Source organism: Octopus bimaculoides, chromosome Z (genome assembly GCF_046866305.1).
Source record: "Octopus bimaculoides isolate indiv1 chromosome Z, ASM4686630v1, whole genome shotgun sequence".
Taxonomy (NCBI): Eukaryota; Metazoa; Mollusca; class Cephalopoda; order Octopoda; family Octopodidae; genus Octopus; species Octopus bimaculoides.
This window is the reverse complement of record NC_142944.1, coordinates 50,028,758-50,046,573: the sequence shown is the minus strand read 5'-3', so window position 1 is coordinate 50,046,573 and position 17,816 is coordinate 50,028,758. Positions and strand designations below refer to the sequence as shown.

At 35.8% G+C, this 17,816-nt stretch overlaps 1 protein-coding gene across 7 annotated transcripts in view; it reads right to left on the bottom strand.

Moving 5' to 3' along the window:
- LOC106878514 (PDZ domain-containing protein 8) overlaps positions 1 to 17,816 on the bottom strand; it is a 296,017-nt gene that overhangs the window by 206,966 nt on the left and 71,235 nt on the right. For all 7 annotated transcript variants that reach the window (XM_089365281.1, XM_089365279.1, XM_089365278.1 and 4 more), the window contains 2 exons: positions 5,343 to 6,333; positions 3,327 to 3,445 (listed from right to left, as the gene is read on the bottom strand). In XM_089365281.1, the coding sequence (XP_089221407.1) occupies positions 3,327 to 3,445; positions 5,343 to 5,489 (266 nt within the window). In that variant the 5' untranslated portion in view covers positions 5,490 to 6,333. The remainder of the gene's footprint in view (positions 1 to 3,326; positions 3,446 to 5,342; positions 6,334 to 17,816) is intronic.

The following is a 17,816-nucleotide window of genomic DNA, read 5'->3' as shown; positions in this document are numbered from 1 at the left end:
TATTGGAAGAGTCTATATTCAGATTAATCCATCCCAAGAATAACTAATTAAATCTCTCTAGAACAGAAATAGATCTGTCAATTCAAGTTCAAATTTTAAAACAGGTAGTCCAACTAAAAACTTTATTAACACAATGTTGTCACTAGTTTATGCTGATATGAACAATCATCTGTACTGCCTTTAAATCACATTGTATATAACTATTATTACCCATGGTTCAGACTCAGCAGTATTAGTTCAAACATCAAAATAAACACTTGTGCATATGTGTATATATATATATATATATATATATATATGTGTGAGTAAAAATAAATACAAAAAAAGGGGTTTTGTATGATCGTGTATAGAGGAATATATTATTTTATTTAAAAGAGTTCCAACTCTGTTTTTTATGTTTTATTTATATTCTTGTAAAATTAATGTGGGATATAGAATATGGAATATATAATATATAACATAAAAATGGATGGTACAATGAAATGAAGTATTGAATGTCTTATTGAATATATGAAATATTGAGTGTTCAATATAAAGAATTAAATATATAAAGGCGAATACGTATTTTCAATACCTTGTGGTATTCATCATGGCCTACGTCTGACAGACTGTAACAGACTGTGTGTATATATATATATATATATATATATATATATATATATATATATATATATATATATATTTACTATGTAGTTTGCTTTTGTCTTGCTTTTTCTCTGGGCACCTGTGTTAACACAAACAGTAATATTTCTATAAAATATTTCCAGACTTTCAACATTCATAGAAATTATTGAAATTTGTGTAGTTTTAGAATATTAAGGTATCATGATGTCATTACGTAAATTTTCATAATTGTAATAATTATTGTGATGATAATTTCTGTTCTGGGCAACTGTTAATGAAAAGCAAGTGGTGTTCTGCACTGGTCACATGACTATGCCAGTCTGTGAATAAGCAAAAATCTGTCAAGACAGCTTGAGAAAGAATTTAAAAAAAAAAAGTAAAGTAAAAAGCATAGAAAAGAAGTGTGTAAAGGAAAGCTAAAGAATAGGAGATTCTTTCATAATGCTATCTACCAGAAAAGTCTATATTCAGATCAGTCCAAACAATTTCTCCAGTACAGAAATAAGTCAAAATATATTACTTTCATTACATATATAATACATATTCTTTTACTCTTTTACTTGTTTCAGTCTTTTGACTGTGGCCATGCTGGAGCACCGCCTTTAGTCGAGCAAATCGACCCCAGGACTTATTCTTTCGGTCTCTTTTGCCGAACCGCTAAGCTATGGGGGACATAAACACACCAGCATCGGTTGTCAAGCGATGTTGGGGGGACAAACACAGACACACAAACATATATACATATATACGACGGGCTTCTTTCAGTTTCCGTCTATCCACTAATAAGGCTTTGGTCGGCCTGAGGCTACAGTAGAAGACACTTGCCCAAGGTGCCACGCAGTGGGACTGAACCCGGGACCATGTGGTTGGTAAGCAAGCTACTTACCACACAGCCACTCCTACGCCTATGTATATGATATAAATACAAATCTTAAACAATAGTCATGATTCCTCCATCATATAGGTTTTTACAAAAGAAAGACAAAGAATAAAAGAGGGGAAAGAAAAGAAGGGAGACAAAAAAGAGAAAAAAAGAAAAAACATCAATGCAACACCACGTGCTTCAATTGGTCACACATCACAAGGCCCGAAGGAACCTAAACAGATAATCAAGTTTTCTCACCGAGACTATTATTGGACTAAGAGTGATGCTGTTAATATATGTTGGTATGAATGCAACAATTACATAACATTACAAGTAGAAACCCTTCACTCCTGCTGAATGTAGTCCTCCCTTTTCAATACAAGCAGTTCACTACACATCCAAACTAACTTGTACGACTACAGAATTTTAGTTGATGGCCCTAGGATAGTGTGTAATGCACTAAAGTAGAAGAAATATACATGAATTGTACAGCATTTTGTATCATGCAAAGCTTTGCAATCTGATTTGGTTGACAAAAACAGAAGTAGCTTGTCATGTATGTATGCATGTACATGTGTTGATACATGTGCATTCTTATTCAAAAATTACAATGAATGTAGTGCTGTCTTTGGCACTTCTGTTAATAACTATTTGCTTCAGGCCTTCAAAATTGAGGAATGAGATCCCTTACTTAAAAAACAGTTAGCATCAGGAAGTGTATCTGACTGTCAAACAATACCTTAATTGCATTCATCTAAAAAGCAAGCATGAAAAAATCAAGTTGCCCCTTGTCAAAAAAGTGACATACTTTCATCAAGCCTTGCACAGCCATGTGTATGCAAATGGCTTTTTCAGCCCAAATTCCATTCATAGGAGTTCACAGATGAAATACTTGAACTGTCTGTCCCCTGACATCACTGGCTGAACTGTGACCCCTTGTATTTTACCATGTTTGATCAGACTGCCAGCTGACTCACAAAATTAAGCTACATTCATTATAAATGTGCCACAGAGAACGTATTGCCAGAACGACCTCACAAGCTGCTTGATTTCTAAATGGTTCATGTGAGTTTAGGTGGTTGATTAATCTAGCTCTTGAGAGAAGAAATTGCCCCACACACACACACACACAAACACACAACACAATAGCACTTCAATTCTAATTGGGTCTCTCTAGGCACTGCATTTAGGGCTAGCTTATGGAGTGAATGCTTCAGACCAGGATACTCCACTCACTTTTACTCATTGACTGCACATCTATTCTTGACAGTCTTTTTCCAGAATGCACAGTTCTCAGCCAATGCCTCATGTATCCACTAAGAAATGGCACCCTTAATGCCAAAATAAATCACAGAATAGCAAAAGCTAGTGCTGCTTTTGGGAAGCTGAAGAAGAGTCTCTCTCTCTCTCTCATATACATTAAAATATAATACTTTTAAATGAAATGTTATACTTATTTTTGTCTAATTTTCTTAAAAGATTGCAATAATTCTATGTCTTTGTGCATTTTCACCTAGTTTTTGATTCTGGCAAATAAATTCACTGGAGCGTTCAGTCAGCCCGAGGCTGTAGTAGAAAAGACTTGCCCAAGGTACCACACAGTAGGACTGAGCCCAGAACCATGTGGTTGAGAAACAAACTTCTTACCACACTCACATGCCTACATGTATATACACATATATACACACATGTATATATTACAAATTTGTTTATTTCTAAGTGTGAAGTTAATTAACCTGTAAAATATTGTAATCTTATCAAAAGGAAACACATTGCAGACAATATTTCTAAATAGAGATTACGTACAGGAATCAAACAAAAAAAAAAAGCATCATACCTTCGCACTTCTCTTGTATCTCTCAATTCTTGAAAGAGGAACTGGAATATCAAATTCAAGAATCGGCAACTTTCCTTTTCAAATTTACCATTAGCATCACCAGATAATTTAAACAACTCCTGTAAATAAAAACATGCATATATTTATTTTGTGTGCATGCATGACAAATACACGAGTTCAGTCCTGGACAGACCTAGAAGCTAAACAACATTACTAATGTTTTCAGAGTTTCTATAAAAGCTAAACCTCACTGTTTTTCATTAACTTAGATCAAAAGCATTTATTTATAACATTGGCAAAGGCTTGAGTTATTTGTTTTGTAGCTGATCCACTATTAAGCTCAAGTGCCGACCCTTATTAAGCCACTGCTTGTAATGGTACTTCTACTCCTTACAAACATCATTGACTACATCTGAAATGAAGACATCTGACTGGTAAGAACACAAACACAGAAACACTGTAACACCTCTATCTGACTACTGGACCTGGTGGAAATAGCGAACAATTCTCCCTCATATCAGATTCCTACTGTATTAAGATTATATGCATGTATTTGTTGCATCTAGGGAGAGTCATTATGCCATTCATTCAATATCAGATTTTTATTATTTTTTTTTTTTTGTCAAAGCTCTTTTGTTTCTTTTTTGCAAGTGACTCGGTGACTATCAACTGAGAAGATTACAAAGAAGCAACGAAAGAGCTTTGACAATACAGAAAAAAAAAATCGAATATCTAATAAATGAGTACAATTGAAGCAGTGTGTATGTTAACAATACTGGCATAATGACTCCCTAGACATAACAAAATCTGTTTCAACACACGAATTCACATAAAGAATCTTGCAAACCAAATATAAAAATGAAATAATATTAATAAATACATAAACAAATATATATATATATATATATATATATCTTGGTTGAAAAACTTCGATAATGCAAATATGTTAATAGTTACCAGGGTAGCAAAAATCACACAAAAACTGATATTATACCCGGTTAAGGGGTAGAAATTCCATGTTAAAGTGATGTATTTTGAGTAGATATAAAGAATAATAATAAATGGAGCAAAAACGCATATAATCAAAGGAACTTATTGATTATATGCATTTTGCTCCATTTGTTATTCTTTTTTATTTATATATATATATATATATATATATGTATAAAATGACGCACATGATGCCATCATAGATATATAAAAACAAAGCACAATCATGACCGAACTGTTTTGATCACAAGCTTACTTGATCATGCAAACCTGGGCACTAAACAGCAAGCCTGGTTCACAGACGTGGTTTCCTGTCTTAGCCTCTTCCACTATTGTTACAAAGGCATCTGCTCCTTTGTGGTGGCTAGCTGCATAAACCCCTTCCATCTATGCTCACTCTTCTCTCCTCCTCTTATAACCATTATGTGTTCATCTACCAAAGGAGTCAGTGTTTCTGCGCTAGAAATAATAGTCATCCTCTTAATTGTATTTTTATGTAAACATTACAGATTTGACAGCAAAATCAACAAGACAAAGACTATGCTTCTACATCATCCTCACCCACCAATCAACTGAAAATATCAGTCAAACTGCCTTCCAGACAGAAGCTATCTTGAAAACAGGATATTGTGTAATCGAAATTCTCTGAACCTTATCTAAATAGAAGGTAGGGTGCTTATGGTTGGAACACATAAGTGTGTGTGTGTTTGCATGCATATTTTATGTAATATCTTACATGAAACAAACATTAGCTGAAAGTATATTCAATAGAGTTAAGTAGTGTAGCATGGAAAATGGAAGTTAAAAAATAATGACGATGATGTTGATGAAAAGTGACTGCAACTGAAGTTCCACTGGAGACTAGTAGTCTGATGAAGCCAACTATAGCAAAACTTCAAAATCACGGTCAATCCTTTACTTCTAAGAAAAAGCGCGTGCGCGTGTGCGTGTGTGTGTGTGTGTGTGTGTATGTGTGTACTAATAGTTTACCAAAAATAAGAATTCTTTTATTTTTTCTTTCCTTACCTCTGGACACTGAAATTTCCCAAATTGTGGTTTCTTTGGAATTGGTTCTTCTGGCAGACTGGAAAACCATCTTCGAATCCATATGTATTGTATAATGAGAGTTAGTATCATACCAGCTAAGGTGGATACTAAAATGATGACAATCATTTTGGAAATACCAACTTCATACCACCGGTAAAAAAAACATGTAATCCGACAGGAAGCTTCCAGTAATATATTTTAAAATTTCTCACACATAACTTATTTTTTTGGACAATCAATTCTACATAGTAGCAATGAAAGACATTGGATATTTTATTTGAGTTTCTGTTTTCTTTAGTGTGTGTGTGTGTGTGTATGCTGAGACTAGAGAGTTTTTTTGTTTTTTTTTTGGCAGAGCTTCTTTGGCGTTCTTTTTTTTTTTAGAATAAAATTACTGATATGTTCAAGACAGGGTTTTTCTTTACACTTGATGATAAAATGTATTATGCACTTGTGGAAAAATATGGCAATTAGATGAATAATATATGCTTGCTTTGTTTCTTAGTGGTTTTTAATCTACATTTTTGATATTTCAATTCTTTCTCCTTTCTTCTGTTTCTTTGTTTTAGCAAATGTGGGTTACGTATTATTATTGTCGCTAAAATCTGAAGAGGATCTAAGCCACAGCCAAGACGTATGGCAAACAGGAAGGTGACATTTTCTAAGTAAGATCACAGAATTATCTAAGAATGTTTCATATTTCTTTCTTCTCATGTTATTAGCAAACAATATAACAGTTACTAGCTTAAGTCTATGATTTGTTCTAAGCTCTTTTGCCACTTATATTCTTTAAGTGTCTAAAGCTGAATATAAGGTCACAGTCTTTTAATGTGGCTTTCAGGAACTGCACAACTGTTTGCATGACTAATAAATTAAAATGTAGCTTTTTTCCCTTCTTTGCTTTCATAAAACTTCAAAATGATTCTCAGAATTTCAACTGGTTTTAATTCCACACTAAATGTTTCGCCAACTGGAAAAAACAAAAAGAAAAGAGAGATAGAAAATTAAATGTGTTCATGCATGCACACATGCATGTTTGTACATGAGATAGAGATTGTGTTAAAGTGTCAAAAAATGCATGAAAGGAAGTAAAGAGAGAGAATAAGTGTCAATATGTTTATGTCGGTAAATTTATACACTTGACAATTGTTTAATGTAAGAACTATATGCAATAAACTTCAGATGTCTTAGTGAGAGTAATTTTTATTTATACATTTCATCCTTCAAACAAATTTAGACAAAAACTGTGTTTATGTGTGTGTGTGTATTTTTAATTTTTTTATTATATCTGACATTACAGTCAGGTCAGGGGACCTCATCACAGGCTGGTGAGATTTGCTACTAGTACCATGTAAACCCGTTGCTGACCACCCAATCATGAAACAGTACTAACAGACTCCTTTATTCAAGTAGCATGCTACTCTTGTGAGGAGTATGCCTGGACCACCAAGTGGGATTAAAAACAGGACTTGTTGAAGAGCAGATGAGCTCCTTGTGGGCCAATGGCCATCCAGTTAGTGAAGGCAATGGCAAACCAACCAAATATCTCTGCCAAAAAAACACTATCTGAAAGTCAGATTAAAAAAGAGAATTCATGCTTAAGAAGACTTTTGCTGTAGTATCATCAATGCTTTGCCTAAGGCGAATTCATAATGGTAGCCATTGTCATGTATGCTTTTACAGGTTTTTTTACAGCCTGATGCCCTTTCTGTTGCCAACCTCCATTTGTTTGCAAACACTGCATTATCTTCCCCATGGATGGACAAGTTTTCATGGAGAATTGGAAGCAAACGACACAGGTTGTATAATGGTAATATCTGTTTACAACAATTATGTGAGGGGCTTTTTCATTTTCCAACTACCAAATCCATGCACATCACTTTATTTCATCTACTACTATATTAAAAGACACTTCTCTAAGGTACCATGCAGTGGACTGAATCCAAAAGCATGTGGTTTTCACAAGTAAACCTCTTAACCACATACTATGCCATACTTACACACACACACACACCCACACACCCACCCCCACCCCCACAGAAATCAACCCAAAAAGACTGGTCTAAATATCTCTCCACACCAGACAGTGATATGAAACGAACATTTCCAGTCCATAATGCAGGACTTGTCCAGAATGCAAGGCCAACACACACAAGAAAGAAGATTTCTTTAACTTTGCTAAAGAAATGGACTCAATACTCAAGATAGAGCACCTCTTTCAAAGGGACAGATCCTCCATAGGAAACCCAATGAGAAGAAGTGAAATACTGAACAAGTGGTTCCAAACTGTTTTTACTTTCCCTTTAAGACACAGGCAAGTGAACAAAACAGGTGGAGTCCTTTACCACTTCACTTTTAACCAAGAAGGCAATAGAATTGATTAAATCAACATTAAAAAAAAAGATGTTATACTGACGACCATAGACGAGGTAGATGGAAACTCAGCTGCTGGCCTTCATTGATACCCAGCAATCCTTCCCAAATCATGCAAACGAGCCCTTTCAAAACAACTGCAGCTTCTTTTTCAGAGCTTCCTTGCCAGTGATAAGTAACCAGACAAATTGAATCAAGGAATAATATACCGTATCTTTAAAGCAGGAAGCAGAGGCAATGATACAAAAATCATTAGCCTCTCTCTCTCTCTCTCTCTCTCTCTCTGACTTCTCACAGAGTCACAGAACAAATATTCCACAGGAAGCTAATTGCATTCCTTAAAGTGGATGACTTACTGACTGACAACAATCAGGCAGAAGCTGCCTGACACAGCTCTTACTGCACTATGACTGGGTGTTAACGCAGCTGCTCAACAACTTAAATGTAGCTGTGATAGTTGACTTTAACAAAAGCTTTTGCAAAATCAAGATACATAGTATGATATGTCACAAGTTTTGTGATGTAGGCACAGTTGAAAACTTGAAGTTTCTAAAAGATAAAAATCTGGCAGTAATGGCCAATGCATGCCCGAGAAGGCCACTATGAATAGCATTTAGCTGCTCAGATAACCATTTTTGCTAGTTGTGTAGAGAATACAAAATTCTCTCAGAACATACAAACACTGAAATATTGTGCATTTGCAACAGTATTTGGACAATATACATGCAATATAACACTGGAAAATTCCAAGCCCTGCAATACCAGTACACAAATCTGAATGAGACACAGACAGGGTATACTGGCCCAACAAAAACTGCAATCGTTGAATCAAAATCAATAATATACACCTGGAAAGATGCTTTCATTACTCATAATAATGCCCAGGTCACACACTAAGTTGGCAATTACATGCAGACACCTGGCCAGACGGAGCCATCAAATTTTCAGAATGAGAGAACAGGAAACTACAAAGGTCCTCCGCAGGACATATGTCCTCAGCCACTTAAACTACCGCACCCAACTATGGTCAGCATTCAGGATAAAATTAACAGTGGAAATCGAAACACAGCAAAGCTACACAAAGAAAATCATTTCCATGCAACATGTCAACCAATGGGAAAGACAGAATATAGACAAGAAAAATATGCAGAACCTTAATATTTTCTAAGGAGTACTGATATATACCTTGAAGATCCTGAAAGGACTTGTACCAAACATTGGTATATCAGGAACAAGGATTAGAAAAGCCTTCAATAGATAAAAGTGACACACAATGCCCTCAATAAAGCAGAGAGCAGCAATGATGAAAAGAAGCAGAGGAAAATGATACAAGATTCCTTCTTCAAAAACTCCTTCCACTTTGCCAGGAAACTATTCAACAAGCCAAAATCAGAGACACAATAGACAAAGAAGTTTTTGAGCACCATCTTATGGAAACATCTTAAGACTCACACACACATACATTGCTTATAATCAACGGTTTAGTGTAGCCTGTTCAATTAGGGGAATTCTATGATGACAGGCCACCAAGTAAGGAAAGTGGTCAAGGAAAACACCCCCAATTCATCACCACAGCCAAAAAAGGATTTGCCCTACCTTTTGTACAAGACATTAATTAGGTCAGTACTGTAGAATTTACAGATCAGCAATCAATACAAGAGAGCTAAAGATGTATACACTCCAAAAGGTCAGAGCTCAATCTACATCAGATAATTCATACCAATATCACTTCTGAAGGATGATGGAAGAATCTCTTATGGTAGCAAGGCAAGCTAAGTATTCTTCACAGAAAAAGTATGTGGTTATGTCAGTTCAGAATGAATGTCACATTAAATAGAACATGCCTTGATAGCTCTTGATTTGGTATGGTTTAATATGGCAAATGTCTACAGTTTCATCACAAACAAGATGATTCAACTAACTCCTCAGATGCATTGTGTTCCAAAACAAGTGAAAAATGTTGGAATATTTTTCTGGTTTCTCTATGTGATTCTCAACCATAAGAGTTTCAAAATTCATCCACCATAATTCAGCATCAAACTGATCCAAATTAAAGTTTCAAAAGCCCAAGCCATGAAAACAAACTATCATCAGAAGAGAGAAACAAAGAAGCAATAAAATGTTATAAAAGACCAGGCTTTGAGAGGACAGAATATATCTCTTAATATGGAAGTCCAAGATGAAAGTGAAGTCAAGCCCACTGAAATGCAGAAACATAATTGCCACAGCATGAGAAATGATTGGAAAATATCTGGAAAGACATCAATGCAACTCAATGTCTTTTATTAAAGCCTATTAACATACAGGTCAGCAATGAATGGAGAAGAGCTGAAAGAGTATACATCCCAAAATATCAGAACTGAAAAGACATCAACCAATTCATATCAGTACCAGTACTGAAGGAAACATTTGCTATAGCAGCAAGACTCACTAAATATTGTACAGAAAGTATGTGGATGTGTCATTTCACATGGGAGACATCCCTGCTGTGTCTGCTTGTGTAGGACGTCTCAACGATTTTGGAAGCAATACAAATACCTAGATGAAAGAAGAGAGAGCATGGTGTGGTTCAATCTGGTAAATGACACCACTTTCGTTCCACAAAATATGATTCAACAAACTCTTGAGATGTATCATCATACGAACATCAATTGAAAGTTGTTGAAGAATTTTTCTGGTTTCCCCTCTTATTCTCAAACAAAGAGAAGCAACACTTGCCAGACAGTTCCTGCTGACAAGACTTTGGTCATCCTCTGGCCTGTTCCCAGAAATCAGACCTAACAGAAGGCACATGAAAGTTGTGTAGTGGTGTAACTAACTAAATAGTTGAATGATCTCCCTTTTCTAAGTTTCTCAAAGCATTAATGCCATGAGACGCGGTTCTTAATTATTCAATAAGTTTAGTGGTTCTTTTGGAAGTTTCTAGAATGTCTAGCGTTCCATTAATAAAAACAGCTTGTTAACCCAGCTTTTCACTTCTTAGCAATGATGTGAATGGTTCTAAGTCTAACTGACTATGTCCATCTATTTCTCTACGCCACATATTGTCTGCACCTGCTGCTTTGTAGTTTTTCAGTTTCTTGATAGCTCTTTCAACTTCATCTTCACTGATGTTATCCAGTCTTACATCTAGCAGTTTCATTATCAAAACTGAAGAGAAAAAACTCCGCCGACGCCTGGTCCCAAGTCCAGGGAGAGAAAGGAGGAGGGTTGGGCATAGGGCTAGCACCCCTATCCTGTAAAACCCCAACATGCTAAAGAAACAGACAACAAATCTACTGACAATCGGCACAAGGCAGACAGATCTATAATAAGAGAGTTGAAAGTGAAATCAACTCCAAAGAAATCCAAACAGATTGCTAACATGCAGAGGAAAACAAAAGACATGTAGAAGTATGACAATTGCCACAGCATGAGAATCAACAATTGGAAAAGCTTTGGAAAGTCATCAAAGGAATACAGTCCACCTCAGCAAAGTCTATATTTCATACAGGCCAGCAATGAATTGAGAAGAACTAAAACAGCATACATCATAAAATATCAGAACTGAAGCAACATCAGACAATTCATACAAATATCATTTCTGAACCTTGAAGGAAAAATTTGCTATGACCACAAGGCTAACTAAATATTGCACAGAGAATAACTGTGTATATGTCAGTTCAACAGGAAGGCATCTCTGCAGTGTTGGGTTGTGTAAAACAGGTCTCAATGAATTGGGGGGGGGGGGACAATCTAAGGAGCTAGAGAAGAAAAGGGAGATCTTGATGTGGTATGGCTCAATCTAGCAAATGCCTGGATCCACACAAGTACTTGAGATGTAACATCATATGAAAATTAGTTGAAGACTCTTGAAGTATTTTTCCAATTTCTTGCTTTCACAATCTTATTTCCTGCTGAATTAGGGAGTCTTTCATATTGCAAGATTCAATGTGATTCTGAGAGCATAGTTTTCAGCTGAATTCAGGTGGATTCAAAGTTCTGAGAGCAAAACATCATAAAACAAATACATCAGATGAGAGACATCACAACAACCTAAGTAAATACAACTAGATACAGATTCTGACAGCAAGCTCTCTTCTTTGCTGTTATTTGGAGTAAAATATGGGACTTGATTAGCGAAAGGGAAGTGTGGGCCAAGCAAGAGGATAAGGAAAATGAAGCAGTGGGGAAGGGGAAAGAACAGCCTAAGAAAGCAATGGGAATGTGCAGAGGAAGATGAAAAACCTGGCCTCACTCAGCTGTACAAAGATTTAAAAAGAAAATGCCATTATGTGCAACAAAATATCTGCCGAAATGAATGAAGAAAAGAAAGCAAAAGAACTCATGAACAGTTTCTGAAGAACTCATACAGGGTAACCAAGAAGCTGCTCACTGAACCAAAGAGTGATGCGAGCATCCAATTCTTCTTTTGCACACGATAAAGTGCCAAACTTACAGCGATGCAGATTATAACCAGCCACTGCCTCCTATAAATAAGCTAAAGAATCTCTTAAAACCTGATGTCAAATTTCAAATTGGGGACCTCAGGGAGAAAGAGGTGAATGATTTTGTGAGAAAAGCTTGAGCAAAGAGTGCCCCCAGTTGATGGCATCTCACATAACAAATATTGCAATCATCTACGAAAGAAGCTCTTTGTCCTACACTGACAGCTGTAGTGCGAAGAGCCTCTAGTAGAGGGTTGGTGTAAAGCAGAAGGCATATACCTGCTGAAGGAGGCCAATGCAGAGACTATAAAACAGTTTAGGCCGATATCCTTATTGAATGTGGAAGACAAGATCTGTATGGGAAGTCTCTCAAGGAGAACAGTGGCATATTCACAGAGTAATGGATATGCTGAAGAATCTGTTCAAAAGGCTGGAATCTCTGGGACTCCTGGATGTGTTGAGCATTAATTATCAATTTGGAAAGCGATCCAGGATGCCAAACAGAAAAAGAGAAGTCTGAATGTGGTATGGCTTGACCTAGCTAATGTATATGGCTCAGTGCCACACGAATTACTGCTAAGAGCCATGAACCACTTCCACATTCAAGACAAAGTGATCAAAATAATGAGGATATATTATGAGAAGTTTCAAGATGAGGTTTACAGCTGGAGATTTTACAACAGATTGGCACCGATTGGAGATTGGCATTACTGCTGGTTGCACAATATCTGTCACATGGTTTATCCTAGTCATGGAGACGATTTTGAAAGCAGTATACTTTTCAGAACAAATGCCCCATACACAATCACCTAAGAAGGCCATCATGGAGGGCATGACACTTCTGTAGACAGACAATCAAATCATGCAGAGTGTTCTCTTGAAGATAGACATGCTGATGTGATAAAGGATGCAATTCAGGGTAAAAATCACAAGTAGTCTGACATTAATGGAGTGCAACAACAAGCTAAGTTTAAAATAACTGAGGAATGCATTCCAAAAGCCAAGGAAAAACCTGTTAAGAGCTTGGTGCATGTATAATGTACACCAATGTTCCAGTGTATACACTGTATATGCTGAAATATTGTCAGATGCAAATTATGAAACAAGCCAAGGATGGGTTAACAGCAATTGATAACTCAAAGCTACCAGGTAAATATAAAATATGGTGCTTACACTTCGGCTTGTCTCTGCACCTTTTGTGGCCACTTCTAATATACAAGGTGGCACTGTTACAAGTTCAAATCATTGAAAAAAAGTGTAATGTGTTCATGAGAAAGTGGCTCGGCCTACCTCAGACATTAAACAGCTCAGCTCTTTATTGTAAACTGTTTGCAAGCATGATGCAGAGCGAACACAGATCTGTTGTTTGCTTTGACACTGTTGCTAAGGAAAGAGAGAGAAGAGAGCTTCATTTAATGCAATGCTCTCAACAAGGACAGATGATGAAATGGGAGGAACACATTGTTGAGAAAAATAAACTGGAATGAGAGATGGAGGTGGACTACATCTCAGCTAAGTTTCCTAATTCGATCATCCTATAATGTCTTGCCATCGCCATCAAATCTAGTAAGATAGAACATATCAGAGAATGATAAATGCAGATGTGGAGAAAATGGAAAACTGAAACATATTCTTTCCAACTATTCACTGGCATTGGATACATGCAGACACAATCTGGTCCTTAAGGTTATTCTCAATTCTATAAAGAACCAAATTGCTCTCATCAACAGTGAAAAAAAAATACAATGAAAGAACCAACAAGAAATTTCAGTACCTTTGAGTGCTCAGGACAGCAGATCCATTTGAGGAAGAACAAACTCCCTGTGAGTGATGAGAAGTGGAATAGCTACTGAGAGAAGTCTACAGATTTACCAGGGTGCCAAGGATTCTTTGCCATTCCAGTTACAAAGAAAGCGGATATCATAATATGGTGTGAAAGAAAAAAAAGTGGTAAATCTAGTTGAGTTAATGGTTCCACATGAAGACAACGTGGATGCCGCTCAGGCTCAAAACACTGACCATTATATAAACCTCCTTGAGGAATGTGAAGAATGTACACTATCAAAAATACAAGTACATAGGTAAGTGTAAAAATATATATATATATATATAAGGATATATAAGGATGAACAGAGGTCGCCGTGCTGCTGTTGTTGGGTACATCAGGGTATGTCGATTTGTTTATTCTTTATGTGTCTTGTCCATATGTGCACTGATGAATAAAAGATGCAGTTTACTGCATAGTTTTGCTGTATTAATTATGAAACCAGTGGTTTGCCGTTAAGTTTTTAGGTTAGCTTTGATGGTTGCATTCCCTGCGATAGGTAAACATGTGCTTATTTTGGTAGTTTTGACTTATTAAGTCCCTCGAAGCGTGAGGCTTTATTTTATAATAATGCCCTTATATGGATTATATTATATATATTTATGGGAAAAAATGATGGGTTTTTTTCCTTATGAGGTTTTTTTCATGCTGACTACTTGATAAATTCTTTAAAAGATTTTATCCTTATATTATATCACAAATAATTAGAATATATTCAGTGCTGAATATTATTCTGTAAAAGCACATGTTGCCGAAAATGTAACTTGAATAGCCCGCCTCTTTCACGGATATATAAGGATGAACAGAAGTCACCGTGCTGCTGTTGTTGGGTACATCAGGGTATGTCGATTTTTGTTTATTCTTTATGTGTCTTAACCATACGTGCACTGATGAATAAAAGATGCAGCTTACTGCATAGTTTTGCTGTATTAATTATGAAACCAGTGGTTTGCAGTTAAGTTAAAAGTTTTTAGGAGGTTAGCTTTGAAGGTTGCATTCCCCACGATCGGTAAACATGTGCTTATTTTGGTAATTTTGACTTATTAAGTCCCTTTAAGCATGAGGCTTTATTTTATAATAATGCCCTTACATATATATATATATATATATATTTATATATATATACACACACACACACACACACACACACACACACACACACACACAAGTTTCTTAGCAGACAAACAAGGTGTTTATATCTTTCTATCACATGCAGTGTTGGCAAAATATCTATAGATATATTAATAGAATAAGGATAACAATGAAATAAGAACAATGCACCAGTAATTTATTAATGCAAACCAGGAAAAGTTTAGGCTATTTTGGCCAACACTGTAGTACACTTTCTTCCACCCCTTTCTGTTGTTCATGTGGCAACCACACCAACCATGTAGCAACCGATGTTTCATTTCTTACACATACATACACACCCATAACTCAAAATAGTTTTAAGACAAAGTTGTGAGTGCATATATGAGCATGAGAGCAGCAAAGACCAAGCAAGAAAAATAGAGAGATAAGTGGAATAAGAAAGAGGGTGTCGAGAGAGCCCAGTATCTGTTAGCCACTCAGTAATGAAGCTACAGCAATGCTATTGTAAAATGTTGAGTTTTGAATTAATAATAAACTGAACTGCACATGTTAATTACTCAAACTTTTGTGTGAAAACGTTTTCACACCATATGTAGCTTCAAATATTAAATAAAATCAAGAATGGACACTAACAAGTTAGTGGTGAAATACAATATCTAAGAAGAAAAAAAAAATCATCATCGTTTAACATTCATCTTCCATGCATGGATAGGAAAAATAATAAAGAAGACATAAGGCTTAAAATAATATGTAACATTTACTGTAGAAAGCAAATGAATTAATGATGTAAAACACAGCTGAACAAATACTGTTTTTAAAAATGCTAAATTTATTTAAGTAACTGTAATCATTGATTGTTATACTATAAAAAGTATAAACCTTGCTAAATCTGCAAAAGATTCATCCACAAACAAATGAGGAAACTATGTAGTCATTTGACTTGCAAAAATAGCAGTCAATTTTCCCACAAATCATACCCAAAAGTCTTAAAAGAAATGAAACAAACAAAAAAAGATAAAGAGGAAACAAAAGAAACATTAATACAGTCCTAAAATACAATGTGTAGATGGGATTGTCATGAGGGATATTTTTGACAATATGCTTACTCAAATCTGACATCTGGGAATTGAAACAAGAACAGATTTATTCCAATCCTGACAACATGAGCAAGGAGCAACAGTAACATCAATGACAGAAATAGATACTGTTCGAAAATATTTCAAGAGATATCATCTATCTTGTACTATATCTGTATTAAAACTTATCCAGAATACCAACTATTTTTATTGGTCAGTGGACTTGAAACATTAAAAAAAAAAGAAAAAAAAAAAAAGCAGAAATATCAATGCTTTAGTCCAAATGAAGATTAAAGAGTGTGTTCATTTAGCAAAAAGCAAAAACAAAAATTACCATCCCTAAATATAGCATTTCAACAGATGATTTCATATTAGGAATCTTGCAAAAAAAAAAAATGTAACAGGCTAGCAAGATGTTGAACACTATAAATGCTTCATATCTACAAAAAGAAAACAAGAGAAAACAAGTGGAAATCGATGGAGGAAATTGCAAAGGAAGCTGTAAGAATCAGCAGGAAAATGTCAGTAATGATGGCACTAAAGCAGCAGCATGAAGGGAAAAGAGCAGCTTGGAACAATAAAACCACATGGCAAACAAAGGGCCGCTGGCAAGGAACGGGCCATCGGCAAAGAACGGACATATCAGCAATGAAAATGCCGTCGGCAAAGAAAGGGCCAACAGCAAAGAACAGTTCATTGGCAAAGAAAGGGCCAACAGCGTAGAAAGGCCCGTCAGCAAAGAACGGGTCGTTGGCAGAAGAAGGGGCCATTGGCAAAGAACGGCCCGTTGGCAAAGAACGGCCCATTGGCAAAGAACTGGCTGCAATGTGTATAAGCTGATGTTGTATTCTGTTTACCTTGCTCTTATTTACAAATGAGTTTGCACCTATCTTCAGATATAGATGAAGACCACAGAAGATGAAAATGGAGCTAAATTAACTATTCACAAATGCATCTCAAGAAAAGCCATATCACTGTGAAAGGCCAACGGCAAAGGAAGGGCCCTTGGCAACCAAGCTAAGTTGATCCAAGAAGGTCAAGTAGTTGACTAATTCTACCAATCCATTCCTGCTTTATAAATAAATAAAAAACATTGCAAATATGCCATCCTTTCATTGTTTTATGACTATATTAAATTCAATCCACATTTATTTCCTTTTTTCTCTTCAAAATCAATCAAACATCAAAGGCAATACAATAAAAAGCCAACCGACAGATGAGACATGGTTTGTCACTCTTCTAATCACACACAATGCTGACTTCACATTATGTCTCTCATCTCACTTTAGTATCTCATTATTCCAAATCCACATTGGAGTTCATTAACCCTTTTCTTACCAAACCAAACTGATATAACCTCTGGTTCTACAATATACAGTTATCTAGCCACCTTTTTACCTGTAGACCTATAAGATTACTATTTTATTCTTGTGGATCCCAATAGCGATTTAATGCTTAAAAACTATGTTTATGTATTTCTTTTACTAGAAGACTGATGTGAAACTATAAGCATTGAGTTTAAAAATTAGATTTATAGAAAATGTGGGAATTGCAAAAAACGGGCCGTCGGCAAAGAACGGGCCATTGGCAAAGAATAGGCCGTTGCACTAACCCACTATAAAAATTATAACAGGAGGCAGATAAACAACACTGTCAAACC